This window comes from Rhinolophus sinicus, chromosome 16, assembly GCF_057876585.1.
Source record: "Rhinolophus sinicus isolate RSI-liver-muscle chromosome 16, RSI-T2T, whole genome shotgun sequence".
In the NCBI taxonomy this organism is placed as follows: domain Eukaryota; kingdom Metazoa; phylum Chordata; class Mammalia; order Chiroptera; family Rhinolophidae; genus Rhinolophus; species Rhinolophus sinicus.
In genome coordinates, this window is record NC_142516.1 from 139,382,141 (window position 1) to 139,407,600 (window position 25,460).

A 25,460-nucleotide genomic window follows, 5' to 3' on the forward strand; every position below is an offset into this window, starting at 1 on the left:
GTGATTCTGACAAGCGGCATGCTAGTGACTTTGCCCTTTGGAAGGCAGCTAAACCCCAGGAGATGTTTTGGGCCTCTCCTTGGGGAAACGGAAGACCAGGCTGGCATATCGAATGTTCCACCATCTCAAGGTAAGGTTTTCCAGGATTCTTCTTTTTGTGTTGTGAAAGCTCGAGCAATGCCTGACTTGGTCAGCAGAGGGCGTAGATAGGGCAAGCTTGCCCTTCCCGTAGATAGGGAAGAAAGCTTAACACTCCACTCTGGTAGGTCTAGCTGTAAGAAGGGAAACAAAACAAACATGGCATGTTTGTCTTTCCAGCACTTGGTTTATTTTTAGTAGAAAAGCCTGCTTTACAATTCAGTTCTTGATTTCCCATCACCTACAAGCCAGTTCCAGCTTGCCTTCTTCTGTCTGCCTAGTGGATTTGGGAAAACACCAACCCTGCAGCTGGGCCTGGGCAAGGGCAGAGCCCCAGGGACAGGGGAGTGAAACGTCTTCCTCTTACCCGCTCTCTCAGTCCACAGACCGTCACCCCCAAGGCTGGTTCTTGATCAGATCCTATCGAGCGTCACCTCGTTTCCCTGTGTCTGGCTCCTCCTCAATCTTCCATCTGCCCTTTCCCCCAGCCCTTCATCACGGGCAACACCATGCTCGGGACGCTTCTGTCTTAAAACGCTCCACAAACACAGGTCCTTCTCAGATCCTGATCTCTCCAGTGACCCTCTCTTCTGTTTGCGTCTCTTCTCACTGGCTACATGTGACCTGCTATGCCTGGCTTTCATCCCAGGCAGCCCTACTGACTCTGGTTCACTGAGGCCACTGGTGACCTGCTCGCTGGCTCGCAGCTAATGCCCTGCTCTTCCCTTGGCCTCTGTGAGACAACTTTCTTCTGGTATCGGCATCTCTGCTGGGCCTCCTCCACCTTCTTTTTGGTCTCCTCTGCAGACCGTTCCTTTGGCACTGACCATGGTTCTGCTGTGGCCAGATGTCCCTTTTCCTGTGTGCATGTGCGTGTGCTTCAGAAGGCAGCACAGCGCTGTCCTGTTCGGTCTCTTCTCCCTTTGCACTCTCTCCCGGGAGCTCCCTTGTGTCATTTGTCTCCATCGTTTGCCTCTCGGCTTCATGGCTGGACCATCATTCCTTCAGCCAGTACCCTGTGAAGGAGGGGCATGTGGCGGTTTCCAATATTTTGCTCTCACAAATTACCTGCAGTGAATAACCTTGTGTGCATATTTCCTGTGTGTAGAGGTGACAGGTTTTCTAGTTTTATATTAACTCATAGATTTTGATATATTTGAAGTGTTTCAGTTCACTGCAGATGTTTATTGTAACAAGTAGTTTTTAAAATTAGACACATAAAGAACGTATGCTTAAAGTGAACATTTCAAGCTACTAGCTACACCCCACATTTTAAGATGGATAAACCCAGTCACCCTCACAAGGGTCGTGGAGCTATTTTCTGGCTGGGTATGAACGTATGTGTGAGCAGGGGTAATCATGTCGTGTAAGAACACGGCCCCATGCACTCACCCCACACTGGTTTAGTTTTCAGCCCCATATGGTTTACCCCATCCTACCATACTGGAAAGCCTCGTCCTCCACGACCTGCCCAAATTTTGTTCTTTCTAGTTAAGACCCAGAAGGCATTCTCCCTTTTCCACCACACCTGCCCTTGCTGCCCTCACCTATGGTGATGTCTGTGAGGCCCATCTGGAAACGTATCCAGGAATTCCTGAGACAGCAAACTCTTGTTACTATGAAGCACGGGTCCAACTTTTCATTAAAAACAACTATGTCTAGCTCTCAGTCATACTATAAACACTTGTTGATTTGTAAATACTTATTGACTTCACAGCATAAGGGATATACATTGGGTTGTAAAAAGATAGTTATTTTATAGATTCAAATAATTTCTCTAAAGCATGTAGAAAGCATTTAATACATTTCAAATCTAAAGGCTCCATTAAATATTTTATTTTTGTTGAAATCTAAATAATGAAAATAGACTTTTCTTCCTTCTCAGCTTTCTCTTATTTTAAAATAGATCTAATATACAGCCAAGAATAGAGACTAATAAAAAAATACACTAATATAATGAATAACCACAGTTTTGCTTTATTACATGTAACATTGTCATATTTGCTTCGGATCTTTGTAAAAATGAGTCACTCATTACAATTGAGGTCCCTATGCTCTCCCAATCCTGGTCCCTCCCATCTCATACTCTTCTTTACAACATTTGAATTTCAAAGACTCTAAGAGATTGTCTAAAACCCAATGCCAAGGATGTACAGTAATGGACGACTCGCTCAGCCACAGTGAGTTTCTCTACCGCCGCTTAGCTAAAGCGCAACTGGTGCACATGGGTTTTTTCTGGAGCCGGGGAGCCAGGGGGAGGAGAGTCAGCCTTCCACAGGAAGGGACCTCAGCGAGGCTATGGCACCTTTATAAATGTCTATTTTTAACCATTTTTAGAGAATTCATGAAGGTCTGTACTCCAGCCTCACTGTCCGCTGAGGGAGGTGGCCTCATCACCCCAGGCACCACAAACCAGCATTTCCACGGTGCTGATTGCTGCATTTTTAACTGATTTTGCATTTTTAACGTCCTCCGAAGCAGCTGCTAGTCAACCTGGACTGTTCATGCCGGTACAGGTTCTTTTGGCAGGTGCCCTGTGAGAGTGGCACAGGCTTTGAGTGGCCTGGCTAACTTCACTGTCCCCATCAGCCCTGTGAGTTGTGTGCAGTTTTGTAGGATCTGAGCTTTTCCAGGAATGTGTAGCCTGGCATTACAGCAGCAGTGCTGACAGCTGAAGTGCATTGCTTTAAATTATTACCTTGTTTTTCTCCTGTGACCACTAAATAGTTAAATTTTCAAAAGCCAAATTAAAAATTCTCTTGATGTTATAGTTCTGTATCTTTTGTTAAAGTTGGAAAACCACTAAACTCTACCTATTGAAAGTAAGAAAAGGTAATTTTGTAAGTTTTTAAAAACCATATATCTGGAGCAAAGAGAATGAAGTCTCTTTACTAGGAGGAAACGTTATGAATTAGTGACTTTGTGAAGTTATTAGAACAGAATTTCACATTCCGTTTGTATCAGTTAAATGATCATGCGTATTGATTGAAAATTGAGATCCATTTATTTTATTCATTGAATAAAGCCTGGAAAGATTAAACATAAGATGTGGTTTGGACAAATTGTTTGAATGAATCCACAACTCTGCATTCTTTTTTTTTCTGCACTGTGTCTTGCAGTTTGGTATTTGGGAGTCAACTGGATATCCACTCAGGTGGGATAGATCTAGCTTTTCCACATCATGAAAACGAAATCGCACAGTGTGAAGTCTTTCATCAGTGCAAGCAATGGGGAAATTACTTTCTACATTCTGGTAAGTAATGACTTCACATTAATTTGTTCTATTTCAGTTCTGTCAATTCCATCTTTATTGGTGAAACAACTACATTTGGAAATACATACAGATCAGCTCAAAGAGTTGTCTTTTAAATTGTTTTTGAATTTTGGTCAGTTGGACATGAACTTCCTTGGATAGGAATGAGTCTCCGTTTTTGGAATTGAAATACGAGCTGATAAAAATATGGGAAATGTTTTACAATGCTGTTCTATATAAGTTTCTTTCAAATAAAACTATTTAGAAGGAATTTCAAATAGTATGATCTAACCATTATTATGAATATGCCAATTTTAACTTCTAATATTGTCACTATATATATCTGTCATCCTCTAATAACACTATCTCCCATTTCACTATTCAAAAAAACAGTTGGTTAACATCAGCCATGTGTTCTCAGAAGTAGATTGTGAAACAAGCCACATCTTGAGCATAGTGATTTTGGAATTTCCCAGGATGCACAGGAAGATTCATATGTCCAAATTTTGACAAAAGTCACAAGGCCACAATGAACTGGTTTTATTACCTTTATGGAATAGACAGTTTAACATATTTGGGGTGAAGAAAGATAAAGGGTATTTGGTAGTGATAGGTTTGTGAGACGCAGATAGTCAAAATGTAAAACTGCATGAACAAATATCATTTCTTTAAGTCCATGAATTAAGGAAACTGGCTTTTTTCCAGTGAAGTAATATTAAATGCAGAGACACTCTAGTTTTATAATATATAGTAGGCTGCTTAGCGGTAAGGGCCCGTGGGGGTTCCTTCACGGCGTAAACTGATGAGGCTGCTGCCCCTAAGAGCGCTTCCCGCAGTGTCTCCTTTATTCCCAGGCTCTCCCGGGCGTCACACCCATTGTCACCATGCGTGCCTTCAGCGTGCCCCAGGGACCAGCATCTCCTTTCTCTGTGATCACTCATTTCTGTACTGCCTTAAAGTAGTCTGAAAAGAAACAAAGCTGGCCGAATTGCTGTGTATGTTGTATGAGCTGTTATTTAGTATTCTACTTCATTTCCCTGGGTAGAACTCAACAGTAGCCAAAATCCACAGTGTTTCTGCCAATGATGTGCCTTGCTGGACAGACTCCCTAAGCAGAGGGACAAAACCCCATGATCCTGGTTCCATTTTCAGCTGGTGCTCGCAGGGGAAGGGGAGGTGGGCACTGCCTGGTAGGTCGAATGCATCAGAAATGACTCCTCAGGGGCCCAGCCTGTTTCCACAGACAGCTGCCCACACTTCACTTCAGAAATCATGTGAAATAAAGTCTCTCCCCTTTGGCGTGAGGACTTGTGAGAGTAACACACGCTTAGAGAGTAAACATACACAGAGCCTGTCTGGGGAGGAAATCTTCGAGGTCTGAAGAGCTGTGTCTCAGTGAAGGAGGTGTTCCTGTCCCCATCTCAGATTCCGGAACGAATCATCACCGTATTTACCGTTTGGGAAGTTAGAGCTTGATCCCTCCGCAGACACTTCGTCAGTTAACATTCTTGTTGGGTCACAGTTGGTAGTAAACACCGTGAAATGCAGCGTGCCCTTGAGTGAGCTGTGGATCTAGGGATCAGAAAGGTAACGCTGAGCAGTATGAACACCCACACCTCTTTGACCTCGTCAGTTAATAACGAGGAGTTTAGTGCCCATGAAACAGCAGGTCTTGATTAGGGCACAGGAGAGGGGTTTTGTTCTGGCTTTTACCATCTGGTAAGGCGCCTGAACCTTCTTCATTCCACTTTGCCCTGTCCTGGAGAAACAGCAGTGTCTGAATTCATGCTGAATTCATGCAACAGACACTGAATTCATGCTTTTTAAAAAAATTAAATATATTGGGGTAACATTGGTTAATAATTATGTAAGTTTCAAGTGTATATTCTATAATCATCTGTATATTTATCGCATTGTGTGCACGCCACTCAGAATCTAGTCCCCTTCTGTCACCATATATTTAACCCCCTTTATTCTCTTCATCCTCCCCCCACTCCCTTCCCCTCTGTAACCACCATACTGTTGTCTGTGTCTATGAATTTGTTTGTTTGTTTTTTTTTGTTTGTTTGTTACTTCTGTTTTATAGCCCACATATGAGTGAAATCATATGGTTCTTATCTTTTTCCATCTGACTTATTTCACTTAGCATGATAATCTCAAGATCCATCCGTGTTGTCACACATGACAATGTTTCGTCTTTTTATGGCTGAGTAGTATGCCATTGTGTATATGTACCACATCTTCTTTATCCAGTCCTCCATTGAAGGACAGTTAGGTAGTTTCCATGTCTTGGGCACCGTGGATAATGCTGCAGTGACCATAGGGGTACATATGTCTTTACATTAAAATATATATATTTTTAGGTGAATGGATAGAAGATAAAGTAGTCAGATGTGTAGTTCTCTAGATATTGTCAATTTAAAAAAATTCTAATTGTGTTTATTGTGTATGACACATTACATAGAATTACATATTCAAGGTGGTATTTCTGTTTCAAAGTCACATTTTGACCATTTCTCAGAAAAATTGGCCTTGGAGCCAGTTTTTGTGTTTGAAGTCATGTCAGAAAAAGCGGAAAAATCTTCTGTTAGGAAAGGAATGGCCCTCCCTTTGAAGTGAACCTTGTAAAAATACAGCCCAGGAAGAATTCCAGGCTGGGATGGAGAAGTTCTCGACATGGCTTTGGTTTTCCCCTGGCCTTTCATATATATGGGGGTGAAATAATACCAAGGTCTTGATAAGTCTGTGAAAACCACCCACAACAAAATCTAATTAATCCTTCTCAGAGACCTTCAAGCTCTACTCTGCAATTCTGAACCTCTGTAAACAAGCTTTTATTGCACGGTGCCTGGTGTGAAAAACCAGAGATTTGTACTTTCTTTAGGTGCTGAGTCAGTTAGATCATTGTTTCTAAGTTACAGGAAGGGGAGAAAGTATGAACTGTCAGTGTCACGGTCCATCTGTTCTCGCCTGGGTTCTGAGGCAGCAGTGGGGCCTGTCCATCGCCCACTGTAGGGCTGGGTGTGTCTGACGCCCCAGAACAAGCGCAGCTGTGGGGGCCGTCTTCCTGAAGGGTCACCGTGGGTGAAGATTAGGGGGAAATCTTAGATCTACATGTATTACGTGGGTAATTTGCATATCAGAGAAGGTTCCTTGGTGTCCCTGCGGTGGCCTCATTCCCAGCCCTATGGCTCAGGCATGTGTCGGAGAAGCGCACACTTCACCTTCTTCCCCTTCCAGATGGAATGGAGGAGCCCCTCTCTTCCCACTCAATTCAGAAGGAGTAATTTTGTTTTTTGTTTCAGGGCATTTACACGTGAAAGGCAAAGAAGAAAAAATGTCGAAATCACTGAAAAACTACATTACTATTAAGGTAATGTGCTCTTCGTAGCTCCTGTATTGCTGTCAGCTCACTGAACCGTCTTAAAGGCGGATGCGTTAACATGAGATCCCAAACCTCTGATTTCCAGTGTTCTCTAGCCCCTCTTCCCGTGGCTCTAATGGGCTCCTCCTATTTCTGGGTTTATATTACTTTTGTTTGTCTTAAAAGCACACAGTAGAATTTCTCCATTCCCCCTCCCGTGCATCCCTCCTGCTCTGTGTTCTGTCGGCTTTCTTGGTGAACTTTTGCCTTTCTCTTTGCACACTTTCTTCCCATTTCTGTTGATAACAACTTTATTTCTTAAGTCACATGTGCCAGATTCCTTCCTGCTTTTTTTTCCTGTCCCACCACCAGCGTCCTCTTATCTAGTGTAGTTTTGGGGTTTGTTTGTTTGATTGATTTTTGCTGCATGCTGGCTTCTTAACCTTCCTGAAAAATTCTGTGCTGTGGAGATGAAGAATGGAATGTGTATTTCCATATAAATGAAAAACAAGCTCAGTGGTAGGAGAACAATTTTAAAAACAGTTTGATCTTCCTTTGTCTTTGGGTCTGTAAAGACTAACGTAATTTAATTGCAAATTAAATTGACAAGGATAGTGATCAGAACTTCATTAGGTGGATATCCAACCACTGAAGCTGTTCCCAGCAGATTTAGAATACACCAAAATGATGTGTTCCTCACCAAATATTCTTCATAATCCTTTTCATAAATGGAAATGGACGTTATTATACAAACTTTCAAACATACAGAAAAGCTACAGAAACACTTATCTACTTACCACATAGATTTAACAGTTATAATTGTGCTATTGCTGTTTTATCTGTATTTGTGGGAGTACTGAGTGTATTTGTGTATCTGTGTGTGTGTGTGTGTGTGCATGTGTATACATATTGTTATTATTGAGCCGTTAGAACATACGTTGCAGACATCATGGCATTTTTCTCTTCTGCATGCAACTCCTAAATGTAGGGATGCTTTCCTACGTAACCCAAACCTAAAAAGTTAGGTGCATGCACTAGATAACTGATCATTTCTTATGTTATCAGTTATCTAGTCCATAGTTTGATTTCTCCATTTGTCCCACTATGTCTCGTATAACTTTTTTTTTTTAACCAGGATCCAGTCAACGGTCATGTGTTGCATTTGGATGTTGTATCTTCTCCCGTTTTTTTTAAAAAAAGATTTTAATAGCAGTAAGATACACATAACAAAATTTACCATGTTAACCATTTTTGTGTGTATAGCTCAGTAGCATTAACTATGTTCACATTGTTGCATATCAGATCTCCCGAGCTTTTTCATCTTGCAAAACTGAGACTATACTCATTGAACTGCTCCCCATTTCCTCTTCCCCCACCCCCTGGCAGCCACCATTCTACTTTCTATTTCTGTGATTTTGACCACTCTAGGAACCTCATATCAGTGGGATCATACAGTATTTGTCCTTTTGTGACTGGCCGATTTCACTTAGCACGATGTCCTCAAGGTTCATCAGTATTATAGCTTGTGACAGGATTTCATTTTTTTTTTTTTAAAGATTTTATTGGGGAAGGGGAACAGGACTTTATTGGGGAACCGTGTGTACTTCCAGGCCTTTTTTCCAAGTCAAGTTGTTGTCCTTTCAATCTCAGTTGTGGAGGGCGCAGCTCAGCTCCAGGTCCAGTTGCCGTTGCTAGTTGCAGGGGGCACAGCCCACCATCCCTTGCAGGACTCGAGGAATTGAACTGGCAGCCTTGTGGTTGAGAGCCCACTGGCCCATGTGGGAATCGAACCGGCAGACTTCGGAGTTAGGAGCACGGAGCCCTAACTGCCTGAGCCACGGGCTGGCCCAGGATTTCATTTTTTAAGGCTGAATAATGTTCCACTGTTCTTTTTAGGCTTCTAATCTACAACAGTCTCTCTGCTTTTTTTCCCCCTATACCACTGACTTTTTCAAGAGACCAGGACTGTGTTGTCGAACATCCCATGTTTTGGATTTGTCTGTTTATTTGTGGTTTCATTTAACCTATTCTTCTATTTCCCGTATTTCCTATAATGGGAAGTGAGGTCTCAAGGCTGATTCAATTCAGGTTAAACCTGTTTGGCGGGAACACTTGATCGGTGGTGCTGTGAACTTCACACTGCATCCGTCTGGGGCCACATGTCAGGCTGTCCTGTCTGACTGTGTGCTGCTAAGTTTGATTACTTGGCTAGGGTATGGCCACCAGATTGCTCTGCGGTAGAGATGTTTATTTCCTTTTGGTGAATGTTAAGAACCTGCGAGGTGATACCCTTTGGGTATCTTGTTCTCGACAACCTTCCGGCCTGCAATTTTAACATTCTCTGGTGGGCTTCACCTTTGTTGTGCATTTCAGTGGTTCTTACAGAATTGTTGCTTCTTTCATATTTACTAGTTAGCATTCGTCTTTAAAGGAAGTGTTTTTGTCTGTTATTCTTTGTTTCTTTTCTGTATCACTAGGGAGTTCAGGATTTATATCTGTGTTTTATCAAGTCAGTCTTTATTTTTTGTGTGCTGAAATTATTCCATATTTGGCCAGAGAGGGCTCCTGTGTCCCACGATTAGGTCTTGTGTGTATCCTTGTTTTTGGCCCTGTTTACCTTTTGCATCCTGCCCAGACCTGCCATTTCTCCAAAGAGCCTCGCTGCCTTTGTGGGGAAATGGAATTTTGAGCCACGGTCTGGGCACTCTGTGTGTTTATTGCTGCTCAAGTGACATCATTTCTAGGCCTCTCCAGGTGACAGAGCTGGGGGAAGAAACAAACCCATATTCATGACATAGATAATTTGAGTTCATTTAAAATATCCAGGTAAAATTTGATATTATAGGACCTTTGTGTTTTAGCTCTTTTTTCCTCTTTTACTAAAAATCTTGTTTCCTTATAAAAGCATATCAACTTGATGCTTTATTTTAAAATAGACACAAAATAAGTTAAAAAATGTAATACCGTATTCCTATTAACAGTAAAGCTATTGAGTAAAGTTTAAGATTTCCCTATAATTCCTTTTTTAATAATAGCTTTATTGAGATGTAATTTAAGTACCAGAGAATTCACCCTTTTTAAATTGTATTATTCGATGGTTCTTAGTCTATTCACAGAATTGTACAACCTTTACCGTTGTCTAATTAAAGAACATTTTCATCACCCCCAAAAGAAACTCCACATCCTAACAGTCACCTCTCATTCGCTGTCCCCCCACTTCTTGGTGACCACTAGTCTAATTTCAGTTTCTGCAGATTTGCCTGTTCTGGTCTTGCTTTTCTTTTATTCTTAGACTATATCCCTCAGCTGTTATAGGGTCAGAATATACACGAGCAGTCAGTTTAATTATTTTTCTCTAAGTGGTGTCTGTTTGCTATACAGCAGCTCATTTGTTCAGTTTGTTTCCACTTGGATGGTATCTTTCCCGGATTTGCCTCTGTTTTTTAAATATGTCAAACATTATTAGGTTCAGTAATTAACACTCTGAAGAGAAGCTTAGACCTTGATCCTTTCTTGCACCCATTACACCCATCTCTATAGCAACAGTTAGGGTTGTTTCTGGGTTATCTTTCCAATGTCTCACTTTACAAAAATAAGCCATCTGTATAGGAATTCTTATTTTCTCCTCATTACACATGAAGCAACATATGGTATATCCTGTAATGCATGTACCTGCTTCTCCTCTAACAATTTAAGTAACGTTTTAATCTGATTATAGAAGGAATGTATTTCATTGCAGATAGTTTGAAAAGTATAGACAAGACAAAGAAACACCCAGGAGGAAATTCAGAGGGACAAATATGGGAAGCATGTTTCCTTCCCAACCATGTTCCCTGCTGCCCAGTTTTTCTCTCCTAGAGCAGCTGTCACAATTTCTTAGCAGTCAAAGTGTGTGTGTGTGTGTGTGTGTGTGTGTGTGTGTGTGTGTGTGTGTGTTTACATGTCTCTAGAAACATGTTTCTCGTTTTTTCCTTTCCACAGAAGTGGTAGCACTCTTTTCACTTCCTTTATTCAGTTATGAGTCTTTTGGATTAGTGAGTTTTCTTCCATATGGAGTTAATTCTTTCGAACAGCCGAGTCGCCCATTGTGTGGCTGTACCTTACTTAATTTAAACAATGTCCCATTGATGGTCACTTAAATTATATCAAATATTCTACTAGAGTATATGCATTTAAAATGTTCAGATGTTACAAAGTCTACATTATTTCTCAGGACCACTCAGTGGCCCATAGCTGCGCCGTACCACGACTGAGTTATTTCCCTGCGGCTGGAGTTTTTAGGAGACATTGCGTTCTCTAGTCTCCGGTACTGTGATGAGAATCCATTACTAACCCCCCCAGTGATCAGTAACATACGGGAAGTGCACATCAGAGGACATGCACAAGTGCAGGGTGTTCTGGATACAGTCTCTGGGAAGTTAGCGACAAGTGTCACGGACATTCCCTCCAGCAGTGTATGAAAGTGTCCGTTTCCCTCGTCCCCTTCAGACTTAGAAGAATCCTAATTAGGTTGACATTTTCCTTGTTAAGTTGGTGAAAAATGCCAAGTAGATTTTAAATTTCCATTTCTTTGTTTATTACAATGAATTTGTGTGTATGTATCGGCTATTTTTACCTTGTATTTTTGGCTAGCCTGCAGTCTCCCCTTGCCCATAGTTTCTAGGGGATGTTAAGCTATTTGTCCTACATGTTGAACATAATTGTCCATTTCCTGGTTTCTAGCAGAAGAAGGTTTTCCTGCCAGTCCTCATGGTTTTAGAGACCACAGACGGGTTTCTGTAATGTAGGCACACTTCGTTTTGTTGCGCATCACAGATAGTTGTGGTTCTTACAAATTGAAGACAAGACCCTCCACCAGCAATAAGATGACGGCTCGCTTTATTGCAGTGCTCACTCATTGTGGTGGGCTGGAACCAAGCCTGTAGTATCTCTGAAGTGTGCCTCTAGCCTGCGTGAAAACTCTTAACAGAGGCTGCAGTTCATGTGGAAAGAGCTCAGCCTTTAGAGTTCAGATAAGAGCTCAAAAACAACCTTTTCTAATTTCTGGATTATGATTTGGGACCAGTTACTTAACCTCTGGAAGTCTTAGTATTTTTTTTTTAATTTTTTCTTGGGAAACAACCATGGTCATTGGTCACATATTGCTTTCATGCTACAATGGCATAGTTGACTCTTTTAAGGAGGGCGCAGCTCACGGTGGCCCCTGCGGGGATCGAACCGGCAACCTGGAGCACCACGCTCCAACCAGCTGAGCTCACCGTCCCCCCCAGTTTTCTTCTTTTAAAATGAGATGACAGCACCTGTGTTGTAGGGTTCCTGTGGGGGTGAAATCATGTAGGGTGCTGCGTAAGGGGAGAGGCTACGGGTAGATCTAACGCGGTGTTACAGTAGTGCTCCCTGGCTTCCTGCTAGCATGCACCCCCTTTCCTGGTGGTGAGCTCATGGTGCCTCACAGGGCTTGGTGCTGTCACCATTTGATGACTGAGCTCCCAGGAGCTCATTTCCCGCCCTCTGAGCGTCTTCTACCACAAGCTCACACAGGCGTGGTCACATTTCACCCTCAGGATACCATGGTCAGGTTGTGCAGTGGGATGAGAGTAATACAGAAATGGTGACGTCAAAGCATAGGGCAGGCACGCGTTCGAACATTAATGTCTGTGAAAACCAACCAGGTGAAGACTCGCATCAGTGGCAAGATATGACTCAGATATTCATAGCAATAAGGAAGAGGTTACAATGCTTTCCTCTTTTCCTGTACTATTTCCCCCCCAGATTTATTGAGGTATAATTGACAAAATTGTATATATTTACAGTGTACAATGTGATGATTTCGTATATATATGTGTGTGTGTATATATTTATGTATATATACATATATATATGTACTCATATATGTATTTAAAGATTTTTTATTGGGGAAGAGGAACAGGACTTTATTGGGGAACTGTGTTTACCTGCAGGACTTTTTTCCAAGTCAAGTTGTTGTCCTTTCAGTCTTAGTTGTGGAGGGCGCAGCTCAGCTCCAGGTCCAGTTGCCGTTACTAGTTGCAGGGGGCGCAGCCCACCATCCCTTGCTGGAGTCGAACCGGCAACCTTGTGATTGAGAGGACGCCCTCCAACCAACCGAGCCATCTGGGAGCTCAGCGGCAGCTCAGCTCAAGGTGCGGTGTTCAATCCTAGTTACAGGGGGTGCTGCCCACCATCCCTTGTGGGACTCGAGGAATTGAACTGGCAACCTTGTGGTTGAGAGCCGGCGCTCCAACCATCTGAGCCATCCAGGAGGCAGGTCAGCTCAAGGTGCCGTGCCCAATACCAGCTGCACAGGGCGCTGCCCACCATCCCTTGCGGGACTTGAGGAATTGAACTGACAACCTTGTGGTTGAGAGCCCACTGGCCCATGTGGGAATCGAACCGGCCGCCCCCCGGAGCATGGAACTCCCAACCGCCTGAGCCACCGGGCCAGCCTCGTATATGTATTTAATTATAGTTAACATTCAATATTATTTTATTAGTTTCAGGTTCAGCGCAGTGGTTAGGCATTTATATAACCTAGGATGTTATCCCTCCAATAAGTCCCGTACCCATCTGATACCCTAATAATCTTTACAACATTATTGATTATATTCCCGATGCTATTTTTCACATCCCTGCGACTGTTTTGTGATTACCAATTTGTACTTCCTAAATCTTCACCCTTTTCACCCACCCCTCAATCCCCCTCCCATCTAGCAACTGTCGGTTTGTTGTCTGTATCTATGAGTCTATTTCTGTTTTGTTTACTCGTTTATTCTGTTCTTTAGATTCCACATGTAAGTGAGATCATATGGTATTTGTCTTTCTCAGTTTGACTTATTTCACTTAGCATAATATTTTCTAGGTCCATCTATGTTGTTACAAATGGTAGGATTTCATTCTTTTTTTTATGGCAGAGTAATACTCCATTGTATAAATGTACCACAGTTTCCTTATACAGTTGTCTGTTGACGGGCGTTTCATTTGTTTTCGTATCTTGGCTATTGTCAATAGCGCTGCAGTAAACATATAAGGTACATATATCTTTTCGAACTGGTGTTTTGGATTTCTTTGGATAAATTCCCAGGTGTGGAATTGCTGGGTCATAAGGTCAGTCTGTTTTTAATTTTTTGAGGAACATCCATATGGTTTTCTACAGTGGCTGCACCAATTTGCAATCTCACCAACAAACAGTACACAGGGTTCCCTTTTCTCCACATCCTTACCAGCACTTGTTTGTTGAATTTCTTGTCTTTTTGTTGATAGCCACTCTGACAGGTATGAGGTGATATGACATTGATGTTTGGATTTGCATTTCCTCGATGATTAGTGATGTTGAGCACTTTTCCGTGTAGCTGTTGGCCATTTGTGTATCTTCTTTGGAAAAATGTCCATTCAGGATTTTGCCCATTTTTAATTGGATTGTTTGCAGGTTTCTTTTGTTTGTTTGTTTGTTTTTTGGCTTTTGAGTTACATGAGTTCTTTATGTATTTTAGATATTAACCCCTTATCAGATACATGATTTGCAAATATTTTCTCCCATTCTGTAGGCTGCCTTTTCATTTTATTGATTATTCCCTTTACTTTGCAGAAACTTTTTAGTTTGATGTAGTCCCACTTTTTCCTACATTATTATTATTAGCAAATAGTACATAGAAACTGATCCAGATTTCTTTTTGAATTACTATAACTGCATGGGAGCCCCCCCAAAGTGCTGGAAAAAAAAATACTCTAGTGTTGCTGGAGTTTAAAGAACGATTAACTTAAATTTATGAATACACACTGAGGTTAATCTGGATGAGTCCAGATTCTGAATGGGAGGAAAAACCCTTTAAAATTAAGACACCTGAAAAAATAAAATGAAAAAGCCACTTAAAATCCTCTTTGGGGTGAAGTAGAGAACATAGCTACTCAGAAAATACACTGTTAGTTTGGTGCAAAAGTTATTGCGGTTTAAAAGGTTAAAAATTGCAAAAACCGCAATTACTTTTGCACCAACCTAATCAAATAGAAGAGAGATTCTTTTAGAAAAACCAAAGAACTTCATCAGACATACAATATCCATAATATTAGTTTTTCAATTTTGTAACTAAACGCACAAATATGAGCAGCAAGTTAACAGAGTAGAAAAAGGTATCCAATTCTATGTGTATACACATTTTAAGAAAGGAAAAAACTATTAATTGTAATACTCAATATATACCAATAACAAAAGATGAATAAAAGTCACGTTTGATTTCTGCAATTACAAGAGATGCTCAAAGTGGTTACTATCAGCGTCCAGACACTTCTCACTTCTTATGACAGCAAACTACTGCTTGAGCATAGATAACATCTCTTAAAATGTGTACACATTTTTTTGGCACCCCTGGTGTGTGTGTGTGTATATGGACATACATATAGATATATACACATATAGATATATAGATATATACTCACATACATGTATACATACATATATATATGGCTTGGTACTTACTGTCCGTGGTTTCAGGCCTGGGGGGGTCTTAGACTGTATCCCCCATGGATAAGGAGGGACTACTGTAATTAAAAAATAAGGGAAAAAATCAAAGCGGGGGGCTGGAAAGGCTGTCTACATGCTGGTGAGCAGTCAAGCATGTGCCCCTCTCCACTGTAGGAGCAAACCCAGGCCAGCGTTCTTGGGCTGCATGCTTACTGGGGTCACTTGGGGCAGAGCCAGACCCAGAACTACTGAGATAAGTCAGTTAGTGCTGCAAAGCAGGGCCCTGTGCCAGTAACCACTCAGAGAGGCATTATTCAAATAGAACTGGAAAGTCCTCAGAAGGATCACAGTGGGGAAATGACCCAGCAAATAAGACATAATTATGGGAAGAAAACACAGGGTGTAGAGTTGGAGTGCAGCCTCTGACTTCGTGGTTAGGTTTTCAGTGCTCTAAGCCTCTTCTTTTTGTCATCATAATAGGGTAGGTAATAGTTATAATGTATTACATCTTAGCATTTTGTAAATAATAAAGCCTTATATAGCAATGTCGTTTATCTGGTTTTACTGTTTGTGGTGACATTACATTTAAAGTGTCATGTTTCCACATGGGTCCTTGGAGGTTTGAACAGGAAGTGAAGAAAAGCAGGACACATGACTGCATGGGCGCATTAATTAATAACAGCAGAAACATACGGGAGACAGTGGATGGGGACCTCAAGTTAGTTGGCTAATTTTGGGGAACTCAGGGGACCAAGAAATAATAGTCCGTTTTTAACAATTTGGGAAAGAACACACAGGAGAGAAGACAGATGGGAATTTAAAAATCAGCTTCATTACTGGTTAGATGGGGTTCTTCACTTTTCCCCCCCTGGATATCCCTTTGGTGGCCTGGTGAAGTCTGTGGACCCTTCCTTGGAGTTGAATATTTTTAAATACATAATGTGAACTATATAGGATTATAAAAGGCATTGATTATATTGAAATGCAGGAATATATACATTTCTTCACATCAGTGAATTAGTTAACAAAATCTAGCAGCAGGTCTGAGAGCCGCCATCTTCTGAAATAAGCAGTGGGCATGGGATACTTGGAGGTGATGCCGCAGCTGATGTGAGATGACGACCCTCTGACTGCTCAGGGTGACCGAATTCCAGCGTCCGGTGGTCCTGCTATGGCTTGTTGCTTACGCTGATCAGTGCGGGAAATGTCACATTCAGTTGGAAGTTAGTGGCGGTAAATAGGTAGCCATTTTCTCATCTAACTTTATACACCTCTCTCTCCTCCTGAATCCTATCCATGGCCCTTAGCAGGTCTGAGGACCCTCAGTGGAGAACCCCTAATTGAGAGTTTAGCTGAACAGCTTCCTAAATAATGCCACCTCTGAATGAGAATGATCCCTCCACTGCCCGGGTGCAGCCAGGCAAGGGGGTGGGTGCCAGGGCAGGACCTGTGGTGGCAGCTCTCTGCTTGGCACAAGGCAGACCAGAACCACCCTCCGTCTCTCTAAAAGTATCAGCCTTGGGAGTCTGCGAGCGGCCTCTTCCTCCTTCCCAGGGAGGACTGAATGAGGCCACCCCACTCGGCCAGATGATGAGCTGCAAACTTGTTTCTCTGATGTGGGTTGCCATAGCCGCCATGTGTCATATTATGGCCACATCAGCCTGGTGATCCGAGGGGTCAGGCCAGAGTGAGGGGTACAGCGTGACCGGCCCTCATCACTGCTCATGGCTCTCATACCTACAGGCCTCGGTAGCTTCCAAGGAGAAGAAAGGTGAAGCCAGATGGGCAATGGAGAAGCATCTGGGATAAGTTTCCAGTTCCGTCTTCTGAGGCACTGGCAGGCGATGAGCCCAGCGAGGGTCAGGTGAGCTCAGGAGGACCTGACTAGAGAGATGGGCCTTTCTGGGCCCAGAGGTGCCGGGCTAGCCTCAGCATGTAGGATGCTGAAGTGTGAAGGCTCTTAGGGGGTGCATTTCACTTACAACCATCCTCCCTCACCACGTAAATCTTACTGGGAGCTGAGAGGGTAAGGATGCCCAGCCTGGTGTGCCCAGTCTTGTAGGAGTACTCTGGAACTTACACAGCAGAAGGCACAGGTTTCAAGGTGACCCCAGAGTGCTGTTTGGTTTTCTCTCTCATCACCTGCTCCCTGAGCTAAAGGACCTGTGGGGAGAAGATCCGTGCTTCCAGGCAGGTGGCAGCTGATGTGAGCTCCCTCCCTCCCCCCTCCCCCGCCCCCAACAGCAGACACAGAAGGCTTGGTGCTTTCAGGGTGTGAGTCTTGCTCTGGGGCTCCCTCCCAGTCAGGGCTCTGTGCCTCGGAAGCTGCGGAAGGCAAATTGCTTTTTAGGGTGGTGGTAGCCTGACATTTATTAAAATCTGCTCGACCAACGGCATTCTGTGAGGCCCTGGGGGATCGATCCGATGCTTTAGGTGCCAGGCTGCAGTTCATTTTGGCCTCCTAGTAGCTGTGGCATCGTGCGGGGACCAGCAGGGCGGAGGCCCGGTCCTCCGCGATGGTCAGTGAAGGCTGAGGGAGCAGATGCTGGAGCGGGAGCCTGCCCCTTGGAGCAGTGTGGGTGCTGCACACCGTGCGTCTCCTGCCAGGTACCCTGGCCGGCAGGGTGGCTGCCCGTGAAGGTGCTGCCTGGGACTTTTGTCTCCAGTGGGCGAGACTGTCCAACCCTGCCAGGTGTGCCCAGGTAACCCTTAGTACAAGTCGCTGCTCCCAAGCTGGCACACAGCTGGAGCAGGTGCCCCCAGTCTGGTTTGTTTCTAAAGCCTCCTTACATCCCCACAGAGGAACCACCTGACCAGACTTGGCACAGCGTCCTGGCCAGATGTGTTCTCCCACCTGTCACGTACTGGGTCACTGTTGTTGAGGGGAAGCCAGAGATGGTGTTGGACAAGGGGTGGGTGGATAGACGTGCTGAAGGCCTGAAAACGTCTCCTTTACTCACTGAGAATCCATGACGAAGGAGCAGAATGGTTCTGGTTTTCACCCAAACTCCGTTGTCAAACCGTTCTGTCTGAGCCCGTTTTTCCTTAGTGCCCAGCATTCGTCAGTTGGCAGCGTGGTCACTGTGGACAGTGTGTCCTCGGATTGAGGCCGGGGCACCCCTGTGTCTGAGTGGGACCCTGGCAGGGCTGAGCAGAGCCCCACTGTCTTTCTTGGGGCCACACTGGAGCCCGTTGGGAGCCCCTTTCCCCCCTTCCTCCTCCACCCCAGATCTCATCCCTTAAAGTCACTGCAGAACTTTCCACTGGCCGCCGCAGAGAGGTTTTGTTGGATGTTGTGCTGTTTTAATGATTACTGCTATGTTTCTCTATGTTATCCTTCGTGATACGGAAATTTTCACTACTTCGTGTAGACATTGTGGAAATAATTTGTAGAATCATATTGATTCGGTTTTTAGTTTTACTTATATTTAATCAGAGGCAGGGTGTTTTTCTCTTTAAGAAACATGAACAGGGGCGTATGTCAACCTCCGTGCCTCAGAGAATCATGTCCTTAGAGATGAGCTGGGCCCTCTAGCCCTCAGTCCGACCCTGAGCCTGGACGTCGCTTGTTCTGACGTTACCATGGCTTTTCCTGGGCCGTCTCCCCCCTGCTCCTGGGCCCTTGTCCTCTCATGCAGCTAGGAGCTGTGTCCCACCTCCTTCCCAAGTCCCTTCATGTACACAGTCCCTCTGCGGTTCCCAGGGCATTCAGTGGCCTCTGGGTGTGTCCCTGTCCTCTCATGACAAGGATCAGAAAACCATGCCGAGGTAAAGAGCTCTCGAGGCCAACAACGAGCAGATTCCCTTGTGCCTGTGTGCAGCGGGGACTCCAGGCAGACAGGCCTTGCCTCTCGGCCTTTCCCACAGACACTGGGACTGAACAAAGAAAATGTGGGGAAAAGTGCTAAGAGTGAGTTTGGAAACAAAACAGCTTTTCATAAGCATTCCTGATTTCTTGATAGGTGACGTTAGCTCACGTAACTGTAGTAACTAATATAATCTCTGAGTGATTCAAATGTGCAAGAAAAGCGCTGTACAACTCTCCCGTATTTCTCCCTCTGCTAGGACTTTTTGAAAACGTTTTCCCCCGATGTCTTCCGGCTCTTCTGCATGAGGAGCAGCTACAGGTCAGGTGAGCGGAGCAGTGGGGCCTCCTGGGGTGCAGCCATGACGTCTACTTGTGTATAGCTCGGCAAAGAACCTTCTGAGCAGACTTGGGGAATACCAAAATACAGGCTAAGTAACAAGTGACACAGCCTTGAGAGTGTGGCTGCTCTCATGCCTTAAGGTTTGGGTTCTGACAGTAAGTCTGAGGATGCACTATTAAAAGCGTAGTCCCAGAGCTTGGCCAGAAGATTCCAGAAGCTTATCTCATGGAGGCCATGGGTTTTCCAGGCTGTCCTCCCCATGCACTTCCCCATCGCTCCCTCTCTATGGGGTCTGGATGAGTCTGAACCGCACAGTGCCCTCCACTTCTTGCTTCATGCACTGAGAATAACTGAACTGACTGTCCTCACAGGGGCTGAACCAGGAGCCCTCAAAACAGGGTCCCCCCCCCCGGGGCGGCAGTCCTCTGGTGCCACGCTCCTGCTGCTGCTGTGTCTAGCACTGTGTCCCCAGGGCCACAACTGTCTTCTTCACCCAGGAAGCTGAGGTCTGGGGACAGCAGCACTGCTGTGTGTGGCTTGACCAGTGTCACAGTATATGGCCTCTGCTATCTATGACCGCAGTGCTGGAGGAGCAGGTGCCTTTTGGGGACAGGTGGGCGCCTCAGCTTGTGCACTGGGCACGGCCATGTGAACATGGAGGCAGAGATTGGGGGGATGCAGCCGCAAGCCAAGGAACCAGGACCCTCAGAAACCAGAAAAGACAAGGAAGACCCCTGCCCTAGAGCCTTTGGGAAGAGCGCAGCCCTGCTGACACTTTGGTTGTGGTCTTTTTTGCCTCCACAACTGCAAGAGAATAAATTGCTGTTTTGAGTCCCGTTGGTGGCACTGAGGCAGACAGCCCCAGGACACTACCCCACCCCCAGCACTCTGGCTGCACCCTTCCTGTGGGGGTCAGGATGAAGGGGTCCATGACCCAGGGGGTCCAGCCCAGGTGGAACGAGTGTTCTTTAAATGTTTCACATGCTCTTAACACTCTGTTTTTGAGGACTGATCTCTCTCCCTCTACGAAAATATTGAGCCCAAAGTCCTCATGGCACCAGTTGGCTGATGTTCAAGCTGCTTCAGATACCCACGTAGATCTCTCCCAGTTTCCAGTTAGCTGTCAACAGGAATGAGCGCCCTTGGCCAAAACCTTGGGAGAGGTTTTCCATGTTTCTTCCGAGGCGATGAGACACCCGAGTCAGGACAGAATGGTGCTCTGCGTGGGGTGGGCCTCAAGGAGGCACAGGGCAGGGAGCAACTGTGTCCTTCCTTCCTCCACTGCTAGGTTTCTGGAGAATTGAGCACGGCCCGGCTAAGAAATGCTGGGTCTGCGGGGTGTGGGCACGCTTGACAGGCACCCCCAGGTAAACCACTTCCCCATTCCTCAGCCGTCGACTACAGCAGCAGCTCCATGCTGGAAGCAAAGCACCTCCTCCTGGCTACAGCCACCTTCGTTCAGGATGCTCGGGCCTACATGAAGGGGCAGCTGGCGTGCGGCCCCATCAGGGAAGACGTGCTGTGGGAGAGGTAGGTGCCATCCCAGGGCCCGCCCAGAGCGCCCTGTGTAATGGCAGGGGCTGCCTAGAGGGAAGCCAGGCTTTTGGAGACTGAGGACACTCACTCGGGAGTGCCGGTGTGGAAGGGCCTGTGGCTCTGTGACCTCGGCAAGTCTGTGGTCCCATTGGTGAGAAATGAGGACCTGCCCATGGGGTGGTTGTGAAGGTTGTAAATAACGTTTGCGCCTGGATGGGCTTCCCCGCTGCCATGTATTAGTGTGTAATGAAGAGGCCCTTGTCACCACGGCACCAGGCCGGAGGGGACAGATGCTTTGCCTCCGCACTTCAGCGCTCTGGCGCACACGTGGACGCCGCATCTCGCAATGGCCAGAACTGGTCCTGGCGCCCACCCGGCTACAAGGGGGCCCAGGGCCCAGTCCGTCTCCATGCCTGGGAAGGGGGGGTTTAAAGGAAGTGAAGACCAGTAATGATGGGCAGCAGGGAGTGAGATGTGGAGATAAAGCCTCGGAGGGGTCAGTGATGGGAAGTAAGTGTGCAGGCGAGACCCTGCAGAGCGATAGAGGGTCACGGTGCTGCAGGGAACGGGGACTGCAGTGCGAGAGGAGGAGGAGGGGGAGGAGGAAGGCCACAGGGCCCTGAGTTCCCTTGTGGGCTGGGAAGGAAAAGAGAGGAACTTGGCCATCGCGGAGACTGCTCTCGAGGGGGCTGACAGTGGAGGGAAGGAGATAGGGCTGCAGCCAGGGGGCAGGAGTGGGACCATGTGCCAGCTCTGGGCCAAAAGCAGAGGCCACTGCTGCCGGGTGGCTCCAGGAGTGAGGGACAAGTTGGTGTCCCTCATGTCTCCTCCAAGGCTCAGCCACACCAAGGCGGCGGTGAAGGCTGCCCTGGCGGACGACTTTGACACGCCGGGGGCTGTGGATGCCATCATGGACCTCATTCACCACGGGAACAGACAGCTGCAGCTGGTCACCAAGGTACGTCCAAGGATGCGGCCGCAGAGGAGGGTTTTTGTTTGGTTGGTTTTTCCTCATAAGGAACAGACACCACCTCCCCAAGTCTGTGGTGACTTCACCTCACAGCTGGTGGTTTCCCGGCCGCTCCTCACTAACTTTCCCTAAGTGTTGGAGCTGCGTCACCCCTGGTGTGCCCTGTCCTGTCGGCCCTGCAAAGACAGAACCACCTCCTAGAGCTTGGAGAAGTAGACACGGGTATTAGGGGTACAGGGAGGTCCCAGCACACTGGCTGCAGGTGTCACCCTCCTGCTCGCTCCGAGGAACTCGGGCACCTCCCTTTGATACTGAAACATGAAATGGGGGAGGAGGTACGGTGTTGGGGTGCTTACTGTGTGCCCGCACAACCTGGCCCTTCTCCAGGCCTCAGTGCGGCTCCGCCCTCATGGCCCCCCGAGGGCCCACCTCCTAACACCATCACGCTGGGAGTTGTTTTAATGCATGAATTGGGGGGGAACACAGCATTCAGACTGTGTCACATGCCCATATCACAGACGGGAGAACTGAGGTGCGGAGGTTAGGTGACTTCCCCAGGGTCGTTTGGTTTGCTAGTGAGTAGCGACTCCACGATTTAGTCCAGTTGTCTCCACAAGATGCTAAAAAAGCAAAAGGCGAAAGTGACTTCACAGGTTACTTTGTTTTATACATCAAGTGTCCTTTGCTTTTAAAGCGCCTTCTTTGGGTAACTTGTCACAGGAACCCGGCGGTCCTAGGAGTCCTGCTGTGTTCGGCTCCATCATCTCCTACATTGAGCAGTTTTTTGAGACCGTTGGCATTTCTCTGGCAGACCGACAGGTACACCCTTCTCCTTTCATCCTCAATGGTGGGATTGTATCTGTGTGCTAGTCAATAATAACCGTTTTTCCCCTTTAAAATGTCCCTTTTCATGGATAATTATGCTAACTTTAGTTACATGCTTCAAGTATATTATGTTCCTTAAAAAGTTAACACTCAGAGCGAATATCTTGTTAACTGAAATTGCAACAGTTCTGAGCAGGCCTAACAGCCCATTGTAGCTAAGTACTGTGTCATCCGTTCTGCACACACTTGTTTTTTATTTTGACACTGAAAGTGTGGTTAGGCGTACAGTGAGAGAACACTTTTCCTGAGCCAGCTGCGAGTAAGCTGCCAGCCGAGCCCCTCCGTGTGCCTCCTGCAAACAGTGGTCTGTCCAGTCCTGACCTTCGGGCTCCCAGTAATGCCCTTTACTGGGAATGGCAGAAGGGTCCACTGCAGGACCCGGGGTGTTTTCAGCTGTTGGGTGTTGTCCGGTGCTTTCCCTGCACCAAGCCAGGAGTCGGCCATTTCTCTGAGGGGCCTGGTTGCTCTTGGTAGAGAAAGATGCTCACGAGGGAGGACCCCAGTGTTGAATGTGCTCCGTGGGTTTAGGCTAGGGCTGCTCTGGGCCCTCGGGCAGCACCGGGAGATGTGTGTGGTCATACTGTGCACACGGTGCCCAGGTTCATTCTGATCTACACTGACTGAAACCCAGGAGCTGCCACCAACTTCAATCCCAGTCCCCCAGCAAAGGTTTTGTTCTGCTTTCCTCCCCTTCCATGTGGAAGTCCCTTTCTCGTAGTGAGAAACCTGCCTTCCAGTGTCCTACACGTATTTCCTTAGGTGTTATTCTCCCCACGCACGGTCCCCCACTGCAGCCATCCCTCCCGTGGGACGCCCTCCTCGCAGGCTGGAGCTCTGACCCCCCCTCCCCCCAGCAGGCTGCCCTCTGCGTGGACACTTCTTGGGCTCTGACGCCCATGCCTCCTCTCCACGGGGCCCACCTTGCTCTGCTGCACCCAACAGCTTTAGGACTGTTCAGGACAGGCAAACAAAAGGGCTAAAATTGCCTTTTTAAAAAACATTTTATGGGAACATGTTTTTAACATGGAAAGGTCTGGACTTTAGTGTCTTTGGGATAATTTTCAAGTTTGTTTTGATGGACAGGATTACCTGATAGACTTAATGTCCTTTCCTGGGCAGTCCAGAAACTGTCAGCAGGTCATACAAGTTACTGGTCTGAGGTGACCAAGGTTTTGCACGAGACTGCAGAGTCTGCTGTTGAGTAGGAAAAGGCATATTGGCTACGCTGTGTCTGCTCCTTGTCAGAAGCAGCTCGTTCACCTCCCCTGCCTCAAGGGTTGACACCGGAGCCCACTTTGGGCTCAGGTTTTTCTAACAAGAATTATCTTTTATCAGGCCCCTCAGAAATGGCCTGTTCCTGGCTTGTTGCAGAGCAATAACTGAGGATCACGTGAGGTTTAAGAAGCTTGACCCACAAGTTGTAAACTGTTGTGGGTTGTTTCTTCTTTTACACCCATGAAACACGAATAGCCACTGGGCTCCCATCTGCATTATGGAGGAAGACTGTGTAGACAGGAGAGGACTTCTGGCAGCTCGGAGGAGTCAGAACCCCACCTGACTTGTTGAAGTTTCTCCAGCTGTGGTCTGAAACCGGGGGTCTTGACTAGTCAGAGAAAACGTGTGTGTGTGTGTGTGCGCGCGCACGTGTGCAAGCTGTATGGGATGTCTACATTGTTTTAAATTCTTGCTTAGAATGAAAAGATTTGGTTTCATTCGTCTGTTTCATTAGTCCGGCTTAGACTTCTAGACTCTGCCTAGTGGACCGGATGATAAAGAAACATCTTTAGTTGTGAGCACATCTGTGGAGCGGCGGCTCCCAGCTTGTTGGGGTTAGTCCAGGATTGGAGGCAGGAGGGCTCCCTAGCCAACCCTAGGCCTCACCCCTGAGATTACTGGGAGCCCTGGGTGGTGTTAGGGAGCTCTGCCTGGATGACAGACATTCAGGAGAAGAAAGGGGAGACTTGCCCACAGCTCGGCTCCTCCAGCCTCTCTCCCCAGGCCAGTGAGAACAGCTGGCTGCGAGTTCCCCCAGAGCTCTGGGGAGGACACGTGCGGGAAGGGCTTGGCACAGAGCTCCCCGGGCCCATCAGCCAGGCTGGCTGGCTGGGCTGTTGCCAGGGCCTCTGGTCACAGCGGCGCCTGGGTGTAGTTTGTTTCAGGGGACAGCAGCTCGGCCACTCTGCACAGCGTGGTGGAGGAGCTGGTCCGATTCCGGCTCAAGGTCCGGCAGTTTGCCCTGGCCACAGGAGAGGCCAGCAGGGAGGCCCGGCGGCAGCAGCTGCTGGAGAGGCAGCCCCTGCTGGAGGCATGCGACACCCTGCGCCGGGACCTCGCTGCCCACGGCATCAGGATTAAGGTGAGCCATGCTGCTGAGGCCCAGTGACAATGGGAATGACCACCCCGAGGTGCGTGTAAACCAGCTATAATCACGCACATGGAACGGGCAGAGCTCAGACATCCCATGCTCATGCCGCTTGTGAGCACAGAAACCCACCCTGGGACCAAGTGGGGCAGGAGTCAGAGCCAGGGGGACACTGAGGGAGGGGGGGCAGTGTAGGCGAGGCCGTGCGGTGGAAGCAGCCCTGCCCGGCCTGGCAGTGCACCCGCCCGTGTCCAGCTGCTGCCTGTAGTGGAGCCCGAACCCGTGGGAGCACCAGGGCAGTGGCTCCTGTTCCTGAGCCCTGACTAGC

At 46.6% G+C, this 25,460-nt stretch overlaps 1 protein-coding gene across 3 annotated transcripts in view; it reads left to right on the forward strand.

Moving 5' to 3' along the window:
• Positions 1-25,460, forward strand: part of CARS2 (cysteinyl-tRNA synthetase 2, mitochondrial) — a 42,310-nt gene that overhangs the window by 16,605 nt on the left and 245 nt on the right. For all 3 annotated transcript variants that reach the window (XM_019731080.3, XM_019731078.3, XM_019731081.3), the window contains exons 7-14: positions 1-130; positions 3,258-3,391; positions 6,697-6,764; positions 19,297-19,363; positions 20,771-20,909; positions 21,750-21,873; positions 22,606-22,704; positions 24,920-25,126. In XM_019731080.3, the coding sequence (XP_019586639.2) occupies positions 1-130; positions 3,258-3,391; positions 6,697-6,764; positions 19,297-19,363; positions 20,771-20,909; positions 21,750-21,873; positions 22,606-22,704; positions 24,920-25,126 (968 nt within the window). The remainder of the gene's footprint in view (positions 131-3,257; positions 3,392-6,696; positions 6,765-19,296; positions 19,364-20,770; positions 20,910-21,749; positions 21,874-22,605; positions 22,705-24,919; positions 25,127-25,460) is intronic.